The sequence below is a fragment of the Geotrypetes seraphini genome, chromosome 13 (assembly GCF_902459505.1).
Source record: "Geotrypetes seraphini chromosome 13, aGeoSer1.1, whole genome shotgun sequence".
Taxonomy (NCBI): domain Eukaryota; kingdom Metazoa; phylum Chordata; class Amphibia; order Gymnophiona; family Dermophiidae; genus Geotrypetes; species Geotrypetes seraphini.
The window spans coordinates 10,090,766-10,114,676 of NC_047096.1; the positions used below are offsets into that span (position 1 = coordinate 10,090,766).

At 45.8% G+C, this 23,911-nt stretch overlaps 1 protein-coding gene across 8 annotated transcripts in view; it reads left to right on the forward strand.

Annotated features, from left to right (window-relative positions):
• The window catches only part of SYCP1 (synaptonemal complex protein 1), a 327,903-nt gene that overhangs the window by 7,286 nt on the left and 296,706 nt on the right, over positions 1-23,911 (forward strand). For all 8 annotated transcript variants that reach the window (XM_033919065.1, XM_033919067.1, XM_033919068.1 and 5 more), the window contains exons 3-4: positions 2,757-2,841; positions 12,703-12,749. In XM_033919065.1, coding sequence (XP_033774956.1) covers positions 2,757-2,841; positions 12,703-12,749 — 132 coding nt within the window. The remainder of the gene's footprint in view (positions 1-2,756; positions 2,842-12,702; positions 12,750-23,911) is intronic.

Below are 23,911 nucleotides of genomic sequence, written 5' to 3' on the forward strand. Positions count from 1 at the left end.
TTATTATTTTTAATGTGATGTAGTTTCGTTCCCTTTCGCATTTCTTTCATGTTCTACGGACATTTGAAGTGGCTGCCTGCTTGAGAATTCACAGACTTTGGTCTGTAACTGACAGGCTGATCCCTTCGTGGTACCTGTCAGCCGGTTTGCTAGTCTTCCTTGGATGTCAGGGTTATCCCTAACATTATCTCATCCCCTGTTAAGCAGGGGTTGAGTGCAGACTGTTCAGCATGCTTAGGGGGCTCAGTGGTGTTCCACAGCGTGCAGGCTGCGTTTTCGCACCTCTGCCCATCTCTGTGTGCAGTTGGTGCTCCACAGGGGTGGAGGCATAGTCAGACAGTGGAGTCTGACTTGCAGCCCGAAGATCAACTTGAGGACAGCTTTTCCAGCAGTGTGGCAGTGAACTCTAACTCTAGCTCTTAATCGGGACTAGAGAGCAGATGCAGTTTCTGTGACCAGTGTTTGTGAGTAAGAGGAGCTGACAGGTTTCAACAGCAATTTCTAAAACTTAATTTTGAAGGGTTTTGAGTGTTTTCTAGTGATCCTCTGTGTTCCCCCACCTGAAAAATCCTATTTTGATATTTTTTTTTATTTTGTGAAGTGCCTTTTTTAACTCATTTATGGTGCGAATTCGGGTTCAGCGGCTATCTTGGATTTTCAGTGATCTTTTTTTCAACTTCTCCCTGCTTCTTTAAAATTTGGATTTTTGCCAGGAAAACTGCTAGAATGGGGTCCTGAAGGTCTCCTAGTTTGGATTCATTCCCAATTTGTGCAAATTTGCCGCTTCTTGAGTGTTTTTGCACCATGTGCTGCGTGGCACAGTTGGGAGGTGCGGTAACTACTGGTTCAGCCTCCCTTTCACAGAAGCAAGTGATTACATGCTCAGCTAGCCCTTTGGGGTGGCTGTTTTTGCTTTCAGGGCTTGATTCTGTGGTGGTGGCGGCTAGCCGCGAGCAGGACCCTCTTCAGCCTAAAATTCGCAAGTTTCAGTCATCTAAGAGTGACTCTGTGCCCCAGGGTCCAGATACCTTTCCAGTGTGTGAGATTTTTGTGCTTCGAGTTTATAGCCGGGGATCCAACTGCTTGTTGCTATGTCCCCCCTGCACAGTGTCTGCCTGACATTACCTCCTTAGGAAGTTTAGTTTCTGCGCCAGCTCAGTTTGTTCCTTCTTCGCTGCCAGTTCAGGGGACGCCAGCAGCGAATCCAATCCTTGATGAGCATTTGGTTGCAAAGCTGCACTGCTCAGATTGGAGGATCCGGATTTGAATGCTGGATCTACAAATCACTTAGGGGCTCCGGATCCTGGTACTTATAAGAATGTGGTGCTCATGTTTAACTTGGTGGCGCTGCTTGATATGATTGCTCAGTCTTTGCAGGGCTTGAGCTTGGATGCCAAGCCTCCTATTTCGGTTGCTTCTCCCTGGCTTTGCAGCATGCGCTCACAGTCCTTTCCGTGACATCTGGATATTAGTTTCATAGTTATGGAACAGTTTGACTCTCCGGATGGGCTAATCTGGAATGCTAGCGCTATCTCCCGCTGGTATTTTTTGGCACAGGAGTGACAGCAGTTGTTGCTGCAACCCTAGGTGGTTCCCGGGGCGCTCAGGTGACCTGACACACGTCACTGCCTAGTGACAGTTTTGACTCAGCTAATTTAGGGGTTAAAGCTGCTGTGGCGATGTCCTTTGTATCGTGCCTGCCTAGCTTGCTACATATGCTAGAGACTGAGGTGGTAGAGCCTCCTCCTCAGCTTCTGATGGCTGGGATGGACTTTGTGACGGATAGTTCTAAGACTTTTTGAGAGGACTGGCTTTAGGGTCAGCATATTCTATGTCAGCCTGCCAAATGCTTTGGGTTCGGCATTAGGCTGGTGATATGTCCTCCATGGCAAATTAGCCCGGTTGCCTTTCAAGGGGAAGTTGCTGTTGGGCAATTGGCTGGATGCCCTCATGACTTCAGTGATGGATCGTCATCTGCAGGCACTGCCAGATGGTACAGCCGCCCCCTTTTTGGGGCTCCCATTGATGAAATTTGAAAAGCAGCTACTTGGTCTTCAATTTATACATCCACATCTCACTATTGTCTGGAAGCCTATTTCAGATGAGATAGTCATGTCAGCCAAGCAGTATTAACAGAATTTATTTTTTTTAATTAATGGCCAACTCTCCCTCCATTCCATTGCAGAAAGCTAGGGAGTCCCACATGTGAGAATATGCTGCCTGCTTATCCTAGGATAAAGCACAGTTACTTACCATAACAGGTGTTATCCGGGGACAGCAGGCAGATATTCTCACATCCCTCCTACCTCTCCTGGTTGGCTTCTTAGCTTACTTATGGAACTGAGGTACAGCAAGGTGCGTCAGGCAGGAAGGCACTCATGCCTGCGTGGTGCGGACTGTCGTGAAGTTTCTAAAAACTTAAAATGGCTATACACTTTTACCACTGTCTGTACCGAGGCTCGTGGATGACCTCACCCCACATGTGAGAATATCTGCCTGCTGTCCCCGGATAACACCTGTTACGGTAAGTAACTGCTGTATGTGCACACAATATAGTATGTATATCTGCTTGTATTCTAATCATTAGAATGTGTATTTGGCACATTAATGTTGGTGCCTTCTTTATAGAATTAACCCGTAAATGTATTTCAGATTTGTTGTGTTTTCTGAAGTGCTTTTCTTCAGACGTGCATTATATGCATTTATGTTATTGCTTTAAGTTACTTCAATATTTCTGTTCTGTGTTTTATTTTTAGGGTTTTAACAAATTTGCAGATGATGATTTTAATTTGCCTTTTACAATGAAAAGCCTACCACATCCCAATAAAAACAAGAGTTCAGGTAAAATGCTATAAGTTTTTAAAATATGATATCAAGTTATTCAATATTTTCTTTCATTTTTGTTTGATTAGTTTATGTAGATGCTATTTATGCTTTTTTAATAGGGTTTATTTACTGGTTTGTTTTTTTAAGAAATTCATCCAAGGTGGTGTACAGCAAAAATAAGTTAAATATAGGCAAAAGACAATTAGGGCAGTAAACCTATTCAAATGACAATACACATTATGGCATAGTATACTTCTCACAATGCCAACACAATGCACATTAAAACATCTTAATAGATATCATTGGGTGCCAGTAGAAGTGGAACATATACACTGTGAACGGAAGAAAACACACATTAAAATGTTTTTGTTGTATCTTTCACAGAACTTGGCCGATTCTTATGAAATTTAGTGTGTCATGTCATGAATGAAGCTGATGTAAATTGTTGTAAATATTTCCTACCGCACCACAAGACTACCTTGTGAAAATGAATTGTGAACTGAATAAAAACACATTCAAAAGTTTTATGGTGTGTTTTGCAGAAAAATGTAAAGCCTAAAAGTAAAGTTTCAATTAAGCAGATGTTCGAAGTTTGCTCCCTTTTCTCGAAGGCATGTCCTCAGCCTTGGCCGCAACTGATCTACGATACTTTGCTTCAGCCCATACTGACCAAATCATAATCTTTAAAATGTTCTTCAGATCAGATACCACATTCATACAATACACATTCCCTATCGTGTCAACTAACTAAACTCCAGTCTTGATGGACTCTCAGACCACCACCGAGTAATTTAACTTCAAGTGGTTTAAATCCTCATTGATCCTGCTGAAGTTATGTAATATTTTTTGTATATATTTAAAGTTTTATGTTTTTTTCTCTTATTTATTCATAGTTAAAATTACAGGTACTTAGCTTTTAGTATCTGTCCCCCATTGCCACCAAACAGAGATGAGACACTGTTTAAGGTCTTCAATGTCAGATGTCTGGTAGACATGTTTCTGTATCAGCCCCCAGATCCAGTAGTCAACTGGGTTTAGGTTTAGTCAATTCGCAGGCCAGAGGTCTGGACCATTGAAGTCTGGGGTTTTCCGATGTAGCAGTTCTTTGGTGTCCTTTGCCCGATATGCTTGGGCATTGTCTTGATGGAAGATAAAGTTGCTGGCAACAGCTTCTGCGTCAGGAGGATGACCCAGTAGTATGGACTATTGATCTTAGCCCTAGGATCGATGAAGAACAGATCTGTGAATCCAAATTTCGAGATTGCGACCAAGACCATGACTGATTGGCTGAAGGTTGGGTGAGTCTGTAGTAGGCGTTTGGCATTAATTTCTCACTTCAGTGTTGTTGAAGGCATGTATAGGCAATTATATTTTGTGTGTTAATCGGTGGAGCAACTGTAAATATATTTTCATCTGTAAACCAGATGAAGCTGACGCTGTGCTCCGGGTACTTAGTCAAAAGTTGCTTGCACTATTTCAGGCATGTGTCTTTGTTGTGTAAAGTTAATTCTTGGGCACAACGCTTTTTAGGACACATAACACCCCACTCTCTGTGCAGGTTATTTCTAAGTAGGTGGATTTGATGTATTGTCTAAAAAAGACTTGGATTCCAGAAGACCCAGTTGTCCCATCACTCCATCATAGTCAAATCTACTTTCAAGAGGGTCAGAATATTAGGGGCAAATTCTATAAATGATGCCTAAAAGTTAGGCGGCATTTGGCGGTAGACGTACAATAGAGAATTGCGCTTAGTGGCGCCGAGCGAATCTAAACACATCTATATAGTTAGGCATCCTTTATAGAATCACCTTTTAGGCGTTGCGTAGATGTCCTGACAATGCATTTTAGCGTTATGATGTCATTAGAACGGTGATTTTATGCTGTTTTTTAACATTAAAATTGTATGCAGTAAAATGGCATGCAGAATGCAGCCCAGTTTTACAGAGGGGGACTCCAGGCTCTTCCTCCCCAAGAAGCACCACTATTCCATTTTATTTATTTATCTTTTAATTATTTATATACCACTTATATCTTAAGTGATTTTTACATTCGGCTACTTTATCATATTTCCCTTCTGTCCCGGTGAGCTCAAACTCTTATGTACCAGGGGCAATGAGGGGATTAAGTGACTTGCCCAGGGTCACAAGGAGCAGTGAGGGATTTGAACCCACAACCTCAGGGTGGTGAGGCTATAGCTGTAACCACTATGCCACACACTCTCAACCAGAGTCAATCGGATTTACAACAGGCATGACTCCTTCCCTCTAGCTCGTACACTGAGCCATTCCTCACCTGCTAACTCTCTAGGTGCCAGTTATCTTATCCATCACCCCACCTTAGGCATTAAACCATATGTCAATTCATAAGCCAAGCTTATATCCTCTTGATTCACAAGCAGTAATTTCTCTAGAATAAATATCAAACATGTACGTTCAACACTTGTCCAGTTCCTCTGCTATTTTCCCCAAAAAACTTTTGGCCTCTGTGTTCCTCAATCAAAGCACATAAAAAAAAAAAAAAAAAAAAAAAAAAAAAATATATATATATATATATATTGCATACTAAACCTGGGGTTGAATTGGTGTATGGATAATAATGGAAAAAGATGTTTAATAATGCATTACTCAATCAAAGCACATGAAAAAATATATTTATCCTTAGACAAGCAGACAGCATTTTATCCCAGGACAAGCAGGCAGCATATTCTCTACATGTGGGTGACGTCATCCATGGAGCCCCGACAGCTTTTCAAGCAAACTTGATTGAAGATTTCAAGTTAGCTGGTGCTGCACCACGCATGTGTGTGCCTTCCCGCTCCACTAGAGGGCGCATCCCCTCCTCGTGGTGTTTAGTTCTTAGTTTTCCGCGGAGCCAGAAATCCCTGTCGTTTTTTCTCTCCGTGTTTATTGCCTTTCTAGCACCGCGGCTTCTTGGGGTTTTTTTTTTCCTCGGGAGTCGCTGTGTGGTTTTTCTTGTTTTTTTTGTTGTTTTGTGCTATTCCGATCGTAGTTCGGCATCCGGGGGCTCCCGGTTTGCTGTGGCCTCGGAGTCTCCGGCCGTCCATGGTGGGAGTGCTCTTCCTCCGGCCTTGTCGAAACAGTCTAAGCCCTCCAAGCGTGCTTCCACCTCGAGGGAATATTCATCCTCGAGGTCGCCCTCGGTGGAATGCACTGCTGCGCTTGATTTGCCCGCCGGGGTTCCAGGATATGCTTCGGGCCTTGATATCCTCGTAGCTTTCCTCAGCGTTTACTAACTTGACTCCGGCCTCGACCTCGCGTGCAATGGACCAGCCTGAGCGTCGCGTCAAGGCCCCTCGGGGCAAGGTGCGCCGGTCATAAGAACATAAGCAGTGCCTTTGCTGGGTCAGACCAGAGGTCCATCGTGCCCAGCAGTCCGCACACGCGGTGGCCCAACAGGTCCAGGACCTGAACTGTAATCCTCTATCTATACCCCTCTATCCCCTTTTCCAGCAGGAAATTGTCCAATCCTTTCTTGAACCCCAGTACCGTATGCTGCCCTATTACGTCCTCTGGAAGCGCATTCCAGGTGTCCACCACACGTTGGGTGAAGAAGAACTTCCTAGCATTGGTTTTGAATCTGTCCCCTTTCAACTTTTCCGAATGCCCTCTTGTTCTTTTATTTTTCGAAAGTTTGAAGAATCTGTCCCTCTCCACTCTCTCTATGCCTTTCAGGATCTTGTAAGTCTCTATCATATCCCCTCTAAGTCTCCTCTTCTCCAGGGAAAAGAGTCCCAGTTTTTCCAATCTTTCAGCTTATGAAAGGTTTTCCATACCTTTTATCAAACGTGTCGCTCTTCTCTGAACCCTCTCGAGTAACACCATATCCTTCTTAAGGTACGGCGACCAATATTGGATTCAGTACTCCAGATGCGGATGCACCATCGCCCGATACAACGGCAGGATAACTTCTTTCATTCTGGTTGTAATACCCTTCTTGATTATGCCTAGCATTCTATTTGCCTTTTTAGCGGCTGCTGCGCACTGTGCCATCTTTCCTCGTCAGACTCTTCGCCTCGGACTTCGAGGCGTTCCTCGCCTTCGGGCTGCCCGAAGTCGAAGCGCCGGTCAGAGCGTGCCTTGACCCCGTCAAGTATCCACTTGTACAGAAAGGTAAAGTTAAGGAGAAAATAAAATACAATACAATACAAATTATTATCTGTTATCATAAGAAAAAAAATTATATATATCTAAACTTTAACTCAAGTCCTCAAAAATAAAGAGACCAAGATTTAGAATCAGCGAGAATTATAATAAGGAACTAAAAACCAAAAAAACAAAGACTAAAGATTGTGTTAGCTGAGGAAGGAGATCATAGAATCAAAGAGTACTTATATTTCCCCTCCTTTATTCAGGCGAGCCGTCGACAAGAAGGTTGTCAGTTGGCTAGGATCAAAGAAAACATATTTTTGCACTTGATACAATATCACACATTTACATGGGTGACGAAGAAAAAAGGTCGCCTCAAGAGCGATAACACCTGGCTTTAACAACAAGAATTCACGTCGACGTTTTTGTGTGTCTCATGATAGATCTGGGAACATTTGTTTCTTATACCCAAGAAATTCTTTCTGTTTATTTTTAAAGAAAAGTCTCAATAACCAGTTCTTATCCGGTGCTAAGGCAACTGTAAGAAATGTTGCCGGCATTGCTACTTCCCTATCTGAGAGTTCCAACATCGTAGACAATTGTTGATCATCTTTCTTTAATTTTTCTTCCCTTTTAATAGGTAAATAATACACTTGAGTGAATGGTGGCAACAGTTCCTCTGTAATTTCTAAAACTTCCTTCAGGCAACGTTTCAGCATATCTCTAGGAGTTACAGCCGCAAATTAATTTAGGAAAATTAATTAGTCTAAGATTATTGCTACGTGAGAAATTTTCTAGAGAATCCAATTTTCTCCTTAAATTAATATTATCTCTCACCAGTGTTTAAGAACATAAGCATTGCCTCTGCCGGGTCAGACCAGGGGTCCATCGTGCCCAGCCGTCCTCTCCCACGGTGACCTCCCAGATCCATGACCTGTAAGTGATCCTTTACCTTAACCTTTTATTCCCTAATCATTTTATATCCTGTATAGTAACCCTCTATCTATACCCTTCAATCCCCTTCTCCTTCAAGAAATCATCCAATCCCTTTTTGAAACCCAATATCGTACTCTGTCCTATCACCTCTTCTGGAGCGCATTCCAGATGTCTACCACCCTCTGAGTGAAGAAAAACTTCCTACCATTTGTTCTGAATCTGTCTCCTTTCAAATTTTCTGAATGCCCTCTTGTTTTTGTTGTCCCCGCTAGTCTAAAGAATCTGTCCCTCTCCACCTTCTCTATGCCTTTCATGATCTTATAAGTCTCTATCATATCCCTTCTAAGTCTCCGCTTTTCCAGGGAAAAGAGCCCCAGCTTCTCTAGCCTTTCAGCTTGTTTAGAAACTTTCATTTCTTGGGAAGAATTCAGTGTTGAATTTTTTAAATCTTGTAAATCAACTTTGATATTCTTAATTTCATTTTCTTGGATATTAATCTTATGTTCCAGCTGAAACAGCTGGGGCTTAATTGATTTAGCTAGATTCACCACAAGGTCCCAAATTGCCTCAAGAGTTACCTCTTGGTTTTGTTTTGTTTTTTAATGTAAATGGAAGTTCTTTGGAATGAAAACTCTCACCAACCGAAGTTCCCTCCTGACTGTGACTCTCCTGATCACGGACAAACCGCGGTGTTGGTAAGTTTCCAGATTCCAACAGAATCCCCTGTAGGGACAGGGGGTCCAGCTCCATGCTCCCCTCTATGTTCCCAGTGGCCTCCGGGGAGAGTCCCTCACTGCCTTCTGATGGTTCCTCCACCCGCGAGGAGCTGGCGTTCTGAGGAGGAGGGGGAGGCACTCTGGCTTTGGGGCTCAAGGTAGTTTCCAGGCCCATGGAGAATGCCTCCGTCTCGCCACAGCACGTCTCCTATGGGCGTGCTGATGCTCCTGTGATGTCCTGCATTCGGCACAGAAGTTCGTCGATGTTGCTGAGACTGGCCGGGCCCGAACGCCGTGAGGCTCCAGTGGCACTACGGCCCCTCTGCTTCGGCATTTGCAGGTAAATTGTTTATTGAAGAGAAAAAGGCAATAACGAACGAGCACTCTGTCGCGAAGCGCTCAGCCAAACAGTCCATCTGCCATCTTGGTTAATAAATGTGTTTTTAGATGTTTTCTAAATTCCCCATAAATTTCAGTAAAAATGAGCAATTAATATCCTTACCAACATGTATCACCATACCACCGTAGATCCCCTTGCCAGCAGGGTGGCAGTACATGAACTACCTCTCTGTTGCTGCACCAAGCTTACTATTCTTTTTAGCATAACGATAAAGGTGAAAGTGGTAATGATCCATAGACCGTTGGGCCTGTTGATGCAAAAGAGAATTAAGCGAGCACTGAGCCTCCAGTAACCGGGCCCGATCTGAAAGAGCATGCGTGTGGGCATAGCGACGAAAGAGCAACAAAACCAAATGCTCCAAATGAAGCAGCTCCCTCTGACGCATCTTATGATGAAAACTAACTAACATAGGAGATAATCTCTCCCCAAAGCCTTAGCCGTCTCCCAGGCTAAGGATGGGGTATCAAAGTGAGCCGCATTAGTCTCCTGGAACAAAAGCCACTGAGCCACAAGATGAGCATGAAACTTACTATCCTTGTAAAAGTAACTGGAAAAATTCCACCCCCGGGAAGCCCCCGCCAACCGATGGAGCTGCCACTCGGCTGCCACCCAAGCATGATCAGATATCTCGATTGGAACGAGCTTTGAATCCGTGATCTCCACAAACTTGGAATGCAAGAGTAAGATATAATCGATATGGGATAACAAGGCATGAGCCCATGAGACATGAGTAAAATCCTTCTCAAGGGGATGTAAGGCTCTCCAGGTGTTCACCAGGTCCAAAAAGTCATATAGGATAGCAATACCGGTAGCAGGTTTATGAGATTCCCTCCTGACCCTCTTCGAGCGGTCCCAAAGGAGATCAGACACTTCGTTGAAATCACTACCCACCACTATGGGGATATCCCTATACAATGAAAGGAGATCTGTCAAATGGTGAAAACCCCGCTCCCGGATTATTGGGGGCATACATGTTACAGAAAATATAAGGTTTAGAGTTCAAACTAAATGATGCAGCAATATTTCTACCCTCCGGGTCTCTAAGGGTGTCATGAACCACTAACTGACGATGTTTACCCACTAGTATAGCCACTCCCACTTTTTCCCCTTAGCTGGGGAGTTCAGGACCTCGCTTACCCACCAAGTGCGGAGCTTCGCATGTTCAACGGCTGTCAAATGGGTCTCTTGTAAAAACACCACGTCAGCTTGGTTTCGTCTAAGTTGCCAAAGCATCTTTTGCCTCTTGATAGGGGAGTGAATACCCCCCACATTCCAAGAAAGTAGCTGAAGAGACATAGAAATGAAACGAAAAAAAAAGCCACAAAGCAAAATTGTACCTCCAAAAACTGAGAGGGGGCATCCCAGCTCGCTCCCCCCCTTGAGTGTCAACCCTATGGAAGCCAGTAGAACTACCACAGTACCCTAGGGAACCTTTCCCCCACCTCCCCCAAGCCATCCCACCCCCAAACCCAAACAGTCCCAAACCCCATCCCCCCACAGTCCCATGCCCCCCCAACCACTCATTTCCAAGAGAAAACTGATCACTACAACGCCCACCCTCCTCAGCACCCCCTCAAGATCATACAGAAAAGATATCAAGAGATCGGGAAGCTTCAGATCCCACAGTAGAGAAAAGACAAGAGAACAGCATACCAAACCTATCCCCAGCAGAGCCATGGTCAGGCCCAAGAGAGACAGCAAAGGAACCCCAACCCCCACCCCCATCTTCCACACAGCACTCACCTCAACACACATCAGCAACCCAACACACAGCCTTCCAACAAACAGGAAAAAGTGTAGGGGCCCCAAAGTTCCAGGGACTCGTTAGTGAACACAGGAAAATATACAATACAACCTCACAGGGCAGAGGCCGCACCTGGACCCCCGCCCAACAAGTCAACACCAGGAGGGTAAACAGGGCAAGTGAAAAAGACCCCTGTGATAGAGAGCAGAGTCCAGAGAAATAGTAAAAAGCTAGGGTCTCAATAGACACGTAGAAAAGCCAGCAGACAGCATGGAAAATCTCAGATACAACCAACACAGCCCATCCAAACCCAGGGGAAGGCCGCCAAGGCTTGACCAGAGACTCAGCAGCCCCAGAACGCAGCCTGGAAGTACAAGCAGTCGAGAGATGGGCACCCAGAGTCTAAGCCCTATATAGGCTTCTTACAGCCACCCAGTCAGGACTCCACAAGCAACCAACTACCCACAAACAAACAGCCACCCCCCAAAAATGCAACAAACAATAAGTCAGAAGTAAAATCAAAATACCCTGAAATTGTCCCACACCATCAAAAGGCGTGCAGGGGCCAGCTATCCTTCCAAAGTCCTGAGGTGTAGAAAAGACCGGTGCAGAAGCCCAATTGCAGAGCCAAGGCCAACATCCAACAACGGACATGTCTCCCACTGCAGGAAAACAGAGCCCCTCAGGCAGGACCGGCAGTAGAGGAAACTCGGCTGGTAGAAAGCACCTCTGCTCTCCATGTGGCCAAATAGACTGCGCCTCCGCCACCGTCACGTAGAAAGAAGTAATTCCATTGTACTGAATGCGGAGTCGGGCAAGATACAACAACGCAAATCTAATCTGCCGGGCAACCAGTTGCGAGCACACTGGCGCAAATGCTCGACCCTGCGAGGCCACTTGAGTAATCCTGGAAACAGAGTATCTTGTGAGTCTGGTAAGTGTGCGGTTTCCACATGCAGCCTGCAAAATGGCCTGCTTATGGACGTAATTCAGGAGTTTAGCAATTACCACCCGGGGCCGGGTGGAATGAGCGGCACGGAGACCCAGTCTATGTGCCCGCTCGATACGAATTGGACCAAATCCACCGGCAAAAGGACTGGCTCAGCAAGTCAGGTTTCCAACTCTCCCCGCAGGTCACACTCCAGGATATCCTCTGGGAGCCCGATGAAACGGAGGTTTGACCACCGTGATCTATTCTCAAGATCGTCTATGCAGTCTTCCAGCACGGCAGTGGTACTCTGGTGTCGGGTCTGAACTTCCTCCATGTGGATCAGCTGATCGTCTAGCTCACCAACCCGATGCTGAAAAGCGGCAAGCTCCTGCCCCAGACTGTCCAACTTAGCCTGCACAGTCCCCAGCTTGCTTTCAGTGGGGAGGAGGTGTTTTTCCAGGATAAGTTTCATCGCCGCTGTGACCTCAGAGGTAATCTCCACTATCTAGGCAGGGTCACCCACAGAGTCTTCAGGACTAGCAGGCGCCGCCATCTTTGGGTCTCCCGGCCTGCATTTGTCCCGCTCCTTCCTCGTCGATTTCAGGGACAGTCCACCACCAAAATCGCTCACAGCACATAGCCACAGGTAAGCTCCCGAACTATCCAGATCATGGTCCAAAAGAAGTGCAATAGAATTATAAAAAGAGAGGGAGCCGAGAAGGGTGGCAGGAGAGACACCAGCTAGCTTCCTCCCTGTTGAATGGCGTCACGTGATCCATCAAACTTTCTAATTTCTTAAAGTGGCGATGCACTTAAATTTAAAGTGTCCGTACCAGGGCTTTGTGGATGACATCACCCACATGTGAGAATATCTGCCTGCTGTCCCTGGATAACACCTGTTATGGTAAGTAACTGTACTTACACTATCCGTACTAGGTTCTGTGGATGATGTCACTCACGTGTGAGAATATCTGCCTGCTGTCCTTGGATAAGACCTGTTACATGTAAGTAGCTGTGCTTTTTAATTGTGTTTTATTTTTCAGATTTGCTTCCACAAAAAGTAAAACATTTGCCTGTGATTGAAGAAGAGGTAAGTTGAATTGCATATTTATTCATAAGAACACAAATGGTGTCATACTGGGTCAGACCATAAGAACATAAGAAGTGCCATCCCCAGAACAGACCCTAGGTCCATCAAGTCTGGCGATCCGCACCCGCAGAAGCCCCGCCAGGTGTACCCTGGCATAGTTTTAGTCCCCATATCACTCTGAGTTTCTCATAAGGAGAAGTGCATCTAGATTACCCTAACCCATGTCACTTTATGCCTCTCATAAGGAGATGTACATCTAACTTATCCTTAAATCCTAGAACGGTGGATTCTGCAATTACCTTTTCAGGGAGAGCATTCCAGGTGTCCACCACTCATTGCGTGAAGCAGAACTTCCTAATATTTGTCCTGAACTTGTCCCCCCTTAGCTTCAGTCCATGTCCTCTTGTCCGTGTCACATTGGACATTGTAAAAAATGTTTTTTCCTGCTCTATTTTGTCGATTCCTTTCAGTATTTTGAAAGTCTCGAAAATATCCCCTCGCAGTCTCCTCTTCTCAAGGGAGAACAATCCCAGTCTCTTAAGTCGTTCCTCGTATTCCAAGTTCTCCATGCCCTTTATTAGCTTTGTTGCTCGTCTCTGCACCCTCTCCAGCAGTTTTATATCCTTCTTTAGGTATGGAGACCAATGTTGGACGCAGTATTCCAAGTGTGGTCTGACCATCGCCCTATAAAGCGGCATTATTACTTTCTCCGATCTACTCGTGATTCCCTTCTTTATCATTCCTAGCATTTTATTTGCGTTCTTCGCTGCCGCCGCGCATTACGCCGATGGCTTCAGAGTCCTGTCGATTAATACGCCCAGGTCCTTTTCCTGTTCAGTTTTTCCCAGAGTTGCACCTGACATACTATACTTGTGTTCCTTATTTTTTCTGCCTAAGTGCATCACTTTGCATTTTTCCACATTAAACTTCATCTGCCATTTATCTGCCCAATTCTCCAATCGGCTCAAGTCACTCTGGAGTTCCTCACTGTCCTTCTGCGATTTGATGGCCCGGCATAGCTTTGTGTCATCTGCAAACTTGATGATCTCACTGGATGTTCCATCCTCTAGGTTGTTGATGAAAATATTAAATAAGATGGGCCCAAGTACCGAGCCCTGGGGCACACCGCTAGTCACATTCTACTAGTCTGAGAACTTCCCATTTATGCCTACTCTCTGCCTTCTGTTCTCCAGCCATTTGCCTATCCATCTTAGTATATCACCTTCTATTCCATGGCCTTGCAGTTTCCTGAGGAGTTTTACATGTGGAACCTTGTCGAACGCTTTCTGAAAATCCAAGTATATAATATCCACCGGTTCTCCATTATCAATTTGTCTGTTCACTGTCTCAAGCTCAGTATCCTGTTTCCAACAGTGACTAATCCACAAGTACCTGGTAAGATCCCAAAAAAATAAGAGTATTTGGTTTTGGGTTGATATTCAAAGTGATTTGAATGACTATGGAGAGGCTCTTGGTTGTTTAAATTGCTTGTGTAGGGTTATCTGGGGATATTTAGCAGCACTTAACCTGATAGTGCCACTGAATAACCCCTCTAACTACCTATGCTGAAACTGTCAACTTTGTGGGCAGTCTGAGGGCTGAGCCACAACTTAACTGTCCTCACCTTGAGTATTGTTTCAATTCTGGTCGCCCTATCTCAAAAAAGATATAGTGGAATTAGAAAAGGTTCAAAGAAGAGTGACTAAGATGATAAAGGGAATGGACCTCCTCTCGTATGAGGAAAGACTAAAGAGATAAGGGATCTTCAGCTTGGAAAGACACAACTAAGGGGAGATATGATTGAAGCCTATAGAATCCTGAGTGGTGTAGAATGGGCACAAATGGATCGATTTTTTTTACTTTATCAAAAATGATAAAGACTAGGGGACACTTGATGACGTAAGAAGGAGGGTGTGGTAAGAGTAGTTATGTAGCTGGTTTTATAAAAGGTTTGGACAAGTTCCTGGAGGAAAGGTGCATAGTCTGCTATTGAAACAGACAAGGAGAAAGCCACTGTTTGCCCTGGATCAGTAACATGGAATGTTGCTACTATTTGGGTTTTTGTCAGGTACTTGTTACCTGAATTATGCCACCGTGAAGATGGGATTATCCCAGGACAAGCAGGCAGCATATTCTCAACAGTAGGTGACGTCACCGATGGAGCCCTGCAGTGGACAGCCTCGCAAGCAGACTTGCTTGAAGATCTTTGTAAGAGCTTACAAGTGCTGCACTGTACATGCGCGAGTGCCTTCCCGCCCGAGTCAGGGCGCGCGTCTCCTGTGAGGTACCTCAGTTCAACGTTTTCTGTGGAGCCGAGAAGTCCTCTTCACTTCAGCTCTGCAGCCCGTTGTTGCCGCGGCTTTCTTATTTGTGTTAGTCACTGTGCTCGCATTCCATTTCCTTTCTTTTTCGTTTTGTTTTTTCTTTTTAAACTTTTATTTTATCTTCTTCTGGCCGGCGGCCTTTTGGCCTAGGCCTGGCCGCTCAACCTCGTTCGTTCATCGGCCTTATTTTTTTCTATGTCCCGGCCTCTTACCGGGTTCAAAAAGTGTAGCCAGTGCGGCAAGGCTATTTCAATCACCGATCCTCATAGTCGGTGTATTGCTTGCCTGGGTCCTGAACATTACCCCAATCCTTGTTTGCGCTGTGCTACCCTTCAACCTCGAGCCCTTCGCAGATGACGTGCCAAGCTTCTTCAACTATTTGGCACTATGGAACAGCCTGTTGAGAGGGTCTTGACCTCGGCTTCGGGGACGGCCTCGACTTCCTCGACCCCGACGCCAGCATCTGCCTCCACCAAGGCCTCTACCTCTACACCTTCGGTCTCTAAGGCCTCGCCTGCAGTTCCTCCAAAATCTTCCTCGGTGGGTAAGTCTCCTGTCTCTCCTTCAGGTACTTTTCCTAAGAAGCCTCCAGAGTCTCAGGCATCCCAGGCCGTGTCTACGGTCCTGCCAGCCTCTTCCAGACCTCCGGCTAAGCGTGCCTTCAAGCATAGTGAATACTCATCCTCAAGGTCGCCCTCCTTGGAGCGCACTGCTGCACCTTTGAGACCTGATCCCTTTGTCTCGGTGCCTATGTTCGATGACAAGTTGAAAGCCATTCTGACCACTCAGATTTCCTCAGTCATGGCTCAGCTCCTCCCGGCCTCGACCCTGCTTCCTACGAGCCAGCCTGAGCGGCAGTCTGAGACCCCTGCTGAAGCACTTTGAGGCAAGCATCGGAAGTCTTGCCGCTTATCATCCAGTGACTCTTTGCCTACTCCTCGGACAGTCTCCTGAGCCTCGATCGAGGCATCGCTCGAGGCATTTGAGGTATCTCGCTTCCAAGCTCAGTCAGGAGTCTTTTCTAAAGCGGAAACCCTCTCCTCCTCCGGATACTGAGTCGTCTATGCCTCGTTTATCAAAGGCTATTGAGACTTCTACTAAATCTAAACATAAGTCTCGCAAGTCTATTGCACCCGCTGCTTCTCCTCGCAGTCCATCAAGGTCGAAGACTCCTCCATCGAGACCGCCTCCGAGGGAGCCTTCTCCTGCCTCGACCCACTCTGTTCCTCGAACCCCGGGGACTTCACCATCGAGGCTTTTGAAGCGCAAGCACTCTCTAACTCCTCCTGTCGTAGGTAGTGGAGCTTCTTCAATCACTGTGCGCCTGGATTCTGAGCCTCCTTCTCAGTATTCCAGAGAGGCTTCTCCTTCCTATTCGGTGGTTCCTAAGTCTCGCACTCCTTCTCCTGAAGGCTCCTCGACCTCGAAGTCTGCCTCTTTTGCCAGGTTTGTCTTTGACATGGGAAAAGCTCTGCAGCTGGATCTCCACTCTGATTCCAAGTACACCCCTGAATACTTGGAGGACATTGAGTTGCCTCATCCACCCAAGGAGACCTTGAGGCTTCCTATGACTCCAGTATTGAAGCAAACTTTCTTCAGGAATATGGAAACTCCTTATTTCATTACAGCCATTCCATCCTAGCTGAAATCCAGGTATCGCACTGTACCTTAAAAAGGCTTTGAAAAATCTCAATTATCTCACCAGTCCTTAGTTGTGGAATCTTCTTTAAAGAAAGCTCAACCATCTAAGCTCTATGCTGCGGTCCCTCCAGGCAGGGAGGGCTGTACTATGGACAAGTTTGGCCATAGGCTATATCAGAATTCCATGATGGCTAACAGAATTCTCAATTACAACTACACTTTCACTGCTTATTTGAACTATTTCCTCAAATTGATGCGTAAGTTCTACCTGGCTCTTGAGGAGCAGAATCTTTCGGAATTTAAACAGATTATCAGAACTCTGTCTCAACTTTGACTCTTCATGCTGCAAGCCACATATGATGCCTTTGAGCTTTCTTCTAGAGTTTCTGCCTTTGCAGTAGCCATGCGTCGTCTCACCTGGCTCCGCATTGTTGATATGGATCCCAATTTTCAGGACCGTCTAGCGAACTTGCCTTGCCAGGGGAATGAACTCTTTGATGATTCTATTGAAGCTGCTACAAAGCGTCTCTCTGAACATGAGCGCTCTTTTGCTTCCTTGATTCAGCCGAAGCATAACTCCTCCTGCTCAGCCATACAAGCAACCACCATGTCGTTATCCTCAAAAAACGATGCCAGCTTTCTTCAGGCCTCCATCTAGAAGGCCACCATAGCAACCACGACAGCAGAAAGCTCAGACTCCTGCTGCGGCTAAACCAGCTCAGTCTTTTTGACATTCCCAGTCTGAGCATAACAACCTCCCTTCATCAGACTTCTCTTCTGTACATAGGAGGTCGTCTTTACCATTTTTTATCACCAGTGGGAGATGATCACCTCAGATCTCTGGGTTCTCACCATCCTTCGGCAAGGATACTCACTTCACTTTCTTCAGGTGCCTCCAGATCGCCCTCCAAGAGAGTGTCCTTCCAATTCGTTGCAGCTTCCCCTTCTTCTTCAGGAAGCTCAGGCTCTTCTTCGCCTTCAAGCTGTCGAGGAGGTTCCCTTGAACCAACGGGACATGGGCATTTATTCCCATTATTTTCTAGTCCCAAAGAAGACGGGGGATTTGCGACCCATTCTGGACTTCAGAGCCCTCAACAAATTTCTAGTCAAAGAGAAGTCTCGAATGCTTTCTTTACCAACTTTATATTCCCTGATGAATCAGGGAGATTGGCTATGCTCTCTGGATCTCAAAGAGGCTTACACTCATATCCTGATTCATCCAGCTTCTCACAAATATCTATGATTCTGGGTGGGGAATCTTCATCTCCAATACAGAGTTCTTCCTTTTGGCCTCGCCTCAACCCCCAGAGTCTTCACGAAGTGTCTGGTGGTGGTGGTTGCAGCCCTCCATACCCAGGGTCTTCAAGTTTTTCCATACCTGGACGACTGACTCATCAAAGCCCCCTCTCAACAAGGGGTTATTGCAGCGACCCAACAGACTATTATGTTCCTCCAATGTCTGGAGTTCGAAATCAACTTTCCAAAATCCCAGTTGACTCCATCTCAATTTCTTCAGTTCATTGGGGCCACTCTGGACACTGTCCAGCTCAGAGCGCTTCTACCTCTACCACGTCGGGATGCCCTCATTCAGCTTTGCCATCAAGTGTCTCATCTCACATCAATTTCAGCAAGACAAATGATGGTTCTGCTCGGTCACATGGCTTCTAAAGTTCATGTGACACCTTTTGCCAGACTTCACTTTCGCATACCTTAGTGGACCCTGGCATCTCAGTGGCAACAAGCCACCAACCCACTTTCTCAACAAATTACAGTAACTCCTTTGTTGAAGCAGTCTTTCCACTGGTGGATGCTCTCTTCCAATCTTTCCAGAGGTTTAATGTTCCACACTCTCCCTCATCAGAAGGTTCTCTCAACAGACTCGTCAACCTACGCATGGGGAGCCCTTCTAGACGGTCTCCGTACCCAAGGTCATTGGTCTTCCGCGAACCGTCTTTGTCGCATCAATCTGTTGGAACTCATTTTCAGTGCTCTCAAAGCTTTTCAACACCTTCTTCACGACAAGGTAGTCCTTGTCCGGACGGACAACCAAGTCGCCATGTACTATGTCAACAAACAGGGAGGTAAGGGATCTCACTCTCTTTGTCAAGAAGCTCTGAAGCTGTGGAATTGGGCAATCCATCACAGCATCTTTCTCAGAGCTGTCTACATTCAAGGTCAGCACAACTGTCTGGCGGACAAATTGAGTCGTCTTCTGCAACCACACGAATGGACACTCAATTCCTCGCCTCTACGTCAGGTATTTGCTCAATTGGGGACTCCTCAGATAGAGCTCTTTGCGTCTCCCCTCAACAACAAGCTGCCTCAATTCTGCTCCCGAATATACTCTCCCCAGTTTCTCGAGGCAGGTGCTTTCCTACTGGATTGGACGGGTCAGTTTCTCTAAGCCAGGGGTGCCCACACTTTTTGGGCTTGCGAGCTACTTTTAAAATGACCAAGTCAAAATGATCTACCAACAATATTTTTAAAAAACACAATGCACACTGTACGCATACAATTGTTAATTATCATTCCTATTCCGGGGTTTTTTCAAAGAGGTCAAAGCAGATGACTCTATGCACTGTCACCTCAGTAACAACCATACAAAAATAGACAAATACCCCCCTCCCTTTTTACTAAACCACGACAGCAGTTTTTAGCGCAGGGAGCTGCGCTGAATGCCCAGCGCTGCTCTCGACGCTCATAGGCTCCCTGCGCTAAAAACCTCTTGCGGTTTAGTAAAAGGGGACCATATTGTAAAATATAGAGAGCAGATATAAATTCAGACACATTTTGATCACTAAATTTAAAATAAAATCATTTTTCCTACCTTGTCTGGTGATTTCATGAGTCTCTGGTTGCACTTTCTTTTTCTGACTGTGCATCCGATCTTTCTTCCCTTCTTTTAGCCTGTATGCTTCCTCTCCTCCTGACCTCATTTCCCCCCCTAACGTTTTTTTTTCTCTCTCCCTGCCCTCTCTTTCTTTCTTTCTTCATGCCCCCTTTCTTTTTTTTCTGTTTCTCTTCTTTCCTTTTGTCTCCCTGCCTGCCCTCTTTCTCCCTCCCTGCCCTACCCCAAGCCACTGCCACTGCCGCTGCCATCAGATAACAGGCCCCCAAAGCTGCCCGCCGCCGGCCAAGCTCTCCCTGCTTCGGGCCCACCAGCATTCCTCTCCCCGACATCAATTCTGCTGTCGGAGAGGAAGTTCCGCTGGCCAGAACATCCTCTCCGACGGCAGAATTGACGTCGGCGAGAGGAAAGCTGATGGCCCAAGATCGACCTATTGGAAAAAATGCTGCCGGGTCCTGCCTTTGAGGAAACAGAAAGTAGGCAGGACCTGGCAGCAAGAAGAGCAAATTGCAAGCTTCACTGACCTGTCTCCCGCTTTAGCCCGCAAACGGGGCTCTAACATGTGCGTGCCGGCTTCCCTTCTCTCCCCCTCCCCCCCCGGACATAACTTCCAGTTTCAGAGGGAAGAGAAGGGAAGCCGGTACAAGCACATGTTAGCCCCCGGAGCATAAATTCTCCAAGCCGGTTTTTTTTTTTTTTTTTTAATGTTGAGCAGCGGAGGCAGCAGCAGAATTCAGGAGCAGGCCAGTCAGGAGGGGAAAAAAGATAAGGGAACCCGCTCTGCGATCGACTGGGGTCGCCTGAGCGAGCGACCTGTCGATCGTGATCGACGCATTGGGCACCCCTGCTTTAAGCCTTCCCTCCATTCCCTCTGATTCTCAAGACTCTTGTCAAACTCAAGACAGAACATGCCACCATGATTCTGATAGCTTCTCGGTGACCCAGACAACCGTGGTACTCCCTTCTACTTCAACTCAGCACCAGGGAGCCTCTGCTTCTACCAGTTTTTCCTTCTCTGCTTACTCAGAGTCAAGGATCCTTATTTCATCCCAATCTGCAGTCTCTACACTTAACAGCTTGGTACCTTTCAACCTAACAGACTCTCTACAGTTTTCTCAATCTGTACAGGACATTTTGGTAGCTTCCAGAAAGTCGTCCACTAGGCAGTGTTATGGCCAGAAATGGACTAGATTTTCTACTTGGTGTTCCACTCGCCAAATAGAGCCAATGTCTACCTCCTTGGCTTCGGTTTTGGATTATTTACTTCACTTATCACAATCTGGACTCCAGTCTACATCTATCCGAGTCCCTCTCAGTGCGATTGCTGCTTTTCATTAACCTCTTGATGGGAAACCTCTGTCTGCACATCCTGTGGTTTCCCGCTTCATGAAAGGACTTTTTAATGTTTATCCACTGCTCAAACCACCTCCAGTGGTCTGGGATCTCAATGTTGTCCTGGCTCAATTGATGAAGCCTCCATTTGAACCAATTGATAAGGCTCATCTCAAGTACCTTACTTGGAAAGTTTTCCTGATTGCCCTCACATCTGCTCGAAGAGTCAGTGAGTTACAAGCCTTGGTTGCAGATCCACCGTTCACAGTTTTCCACCATGACAAAGTGGTCCTCCGTACTCATCCCAAATTCTTGCCTAAAGTTGTTTCAGAATTTCACATCAATCAATCTATTGTTCTTCCAGTATTTTTTCCAAAGCCTCATTCTCACCCTGGAGAAGTGGTGCTCCATACTTTGGACTGTAAGCGTGCCTTGGCTTTCTACTTGCAATGCACTCAACCTCACAGAACAGCCCCACAACTTTTCATCTCCTTCGATCCAAATAAGTTGGGGCATCCTGTCTCGAAGCGAACCATATCCAACTGGATGGCTGCTTGCATCTCTTTCTGCTATGCTCAGGCTGGTCTCCCTCTGCAGGGTTAAGTTACGGGCCACAGAGTTCGAGCAATGGCGGGTTCTGTAGCTTTCCTCAGATCAGCTCCTGTTGAGGAAATCTGCAAGGCTGCCACTTGGTCCTCAGTTCATACATTCACCTCTCATTACTGTCTGGATACTTTCTCCAGAAGGGATGGCCATTTTGGCCAGTCTGTTTTACAAAATCTTTTCTCATAACTTGCCAACTCTCCCTCCATCTCTTTATGCTTAGCTTGGAGGTCACCCACAGTTGAGAATATGCTGCCTGCTTGTCCTGGGATAAAGCACAGTTACTTACCGTAACAGTTGTTATCCAGGGACAGCAGGCAGATATTCTCACAACCCACCCTCCTCCCCTGTTTGGCTTCTTAGCTAGCTATCTGAACTGAGGTACCTTACAGGAGATGCACGCCCTGACTCGGGCGGGAAGGCACTCGCGCATGCGCAGTGCAGCACTCGTAAGCTCTTATAAAGATCTTCAAGTAAGTCTGCTTGCGAGGCTGTCCGCTGCGAGGCTCCATCGGTGATGTCACCCACTGTTGAGAATATCTGCCTGCTGTCCCTGGATAACAACTGTTACGGTAAGTAACTGTGCTTTCTGGGCTAGATGGACCATTAGTCTGACCCAGTAAGGCTATTCTTATGTTCTTATGTAAGTGGTGATTTAACTGGCCACCAGTCTGAATATTGGTTAACTTCTGGGCTGGAGGTCACACTTGGATATTCATTGCCTAGAATTGCATATGCCTTGACATTGAATATCTAGAAACATCAAACATGATGGCAGATAAAGACCAAATGGCTCATCTAGTCTGCCCATCTGCAGTAACCATTATTTCTTTGGGACAAAGGCTGGAAAGCAGGGAAGGGGCACAAATTCAACACAGAAGGAAGGAAGGAAGGGGGCATGAATGTACGATACAGAAGGAAAGGGACACTAACTTGAAACTAGGAGGGAGGGAATAGAAAGGGAGAATTGTTGGGCATGAGTGTGTGTGTGAGAGATGGTGCACATGGGGAAACGAAGAAAGGAAAATTAGGCATATATAGAGAGAGAAGAGTGAGGTAGAGATGCATGGGGAATAGAAGGATGAGAGGGAGAAATGTTGGATATGGTGGTGGAGAGGGACCAGAGGGAAAGATTGAAGGGGATGCAAGGGGGAGGAATGTTGGACATAGCGATGGGAGGGAGAGATGTGGCTGGTATTGGAGAGGGGTGATAGAAGGAGAAATGGGCATGGGGCTGATGGGCAGTGGTGAAAAATGCTGCATATGATCTAGGGGATGAGAGAGGGAGAAATGTTGGATGTGGCAGTAGAAGGGTGGATCTCTCAAGACAGATGGACAGTGAGGGAGAGAGAGGGAGACATGCTGCCAATAGGGATGGAGGAGAGAGGAAGAAAAGTTGGTCTCATGGAGGGACAGAGAGAGATATTGGTTAGGGAAGGGAATGAGATTCGGAGGAGAGGAAGCGTGCAGGAGGCAGAAAGAAAGAAATATTGGATGTGCAGTCAGAAGGAAGTGCAACCAGAGACTCATGAAATCACCAGACAACAAAGGTAGGAAAAATGATTTTATTTTTAATTTGGTGATGAAAATGTGTTAGTTACACTATTTTATTTTTCTATAGTTGTTATTGAGGTGACATTGCATATTTTAAAGTCATCTGCCTTGACCTCTTAGAAAACTCCCCGAATATAAATGATAATTAACATTTTATCCCAGGACAAGCAGGTAGTTTATTCTCACATGTGGGTGATGTCATCCATGGAGCACCGGTATGGACACTTAAAAAAGTGCATCGCCACGTTAAGATTTTTAGAAAGTTCATGATACACCGTGCATGCATGAGTGCCTTCTACTTCAATTTAGCATCAGGGAGCCACTTCTTCTACCAATGTTTTCATCTCTTCTTACACAGAGTCACGGTTCTCTTCTTCATCCCAACCTGCAGTCTTTACACCTGACGGCTTGGTATCTCTTGGGTTGATTTTGCCTGACCTTCAATTTTCTCAATCTGTCAGAGACATCTTGGATGCTTCCAGAAAACCAGCCACGAGATAATGTTATACTAAAAAATGAACTTGGTTTTCTGCTTGGTGCAATCTTCATCATCAGGAACCATAGTTCACCTCCTTATCTTCGGTTCTGGATTATCTTCTTCATTTATCTCAGTCTGGCCTCAAATCCACTTCCATTAGAGTCCATTTTAGTGCAATTGCTGCATTTCATCAACAATCGAATGGAAAACCTCTCACTGTTCACTCTGTGGTTTCCAAATTTATGAAAGGACTATTCAGTTTTAAACCACCTCAAGTGGTTTTGGATCTTAAGTTGTTCTTGCTAAGCTGATGAAACCTCCATTTGAACCAATGTCTTCTCATCTTAAATACCTCACTTAGAAAGTAGTTTTTCTCTAATGT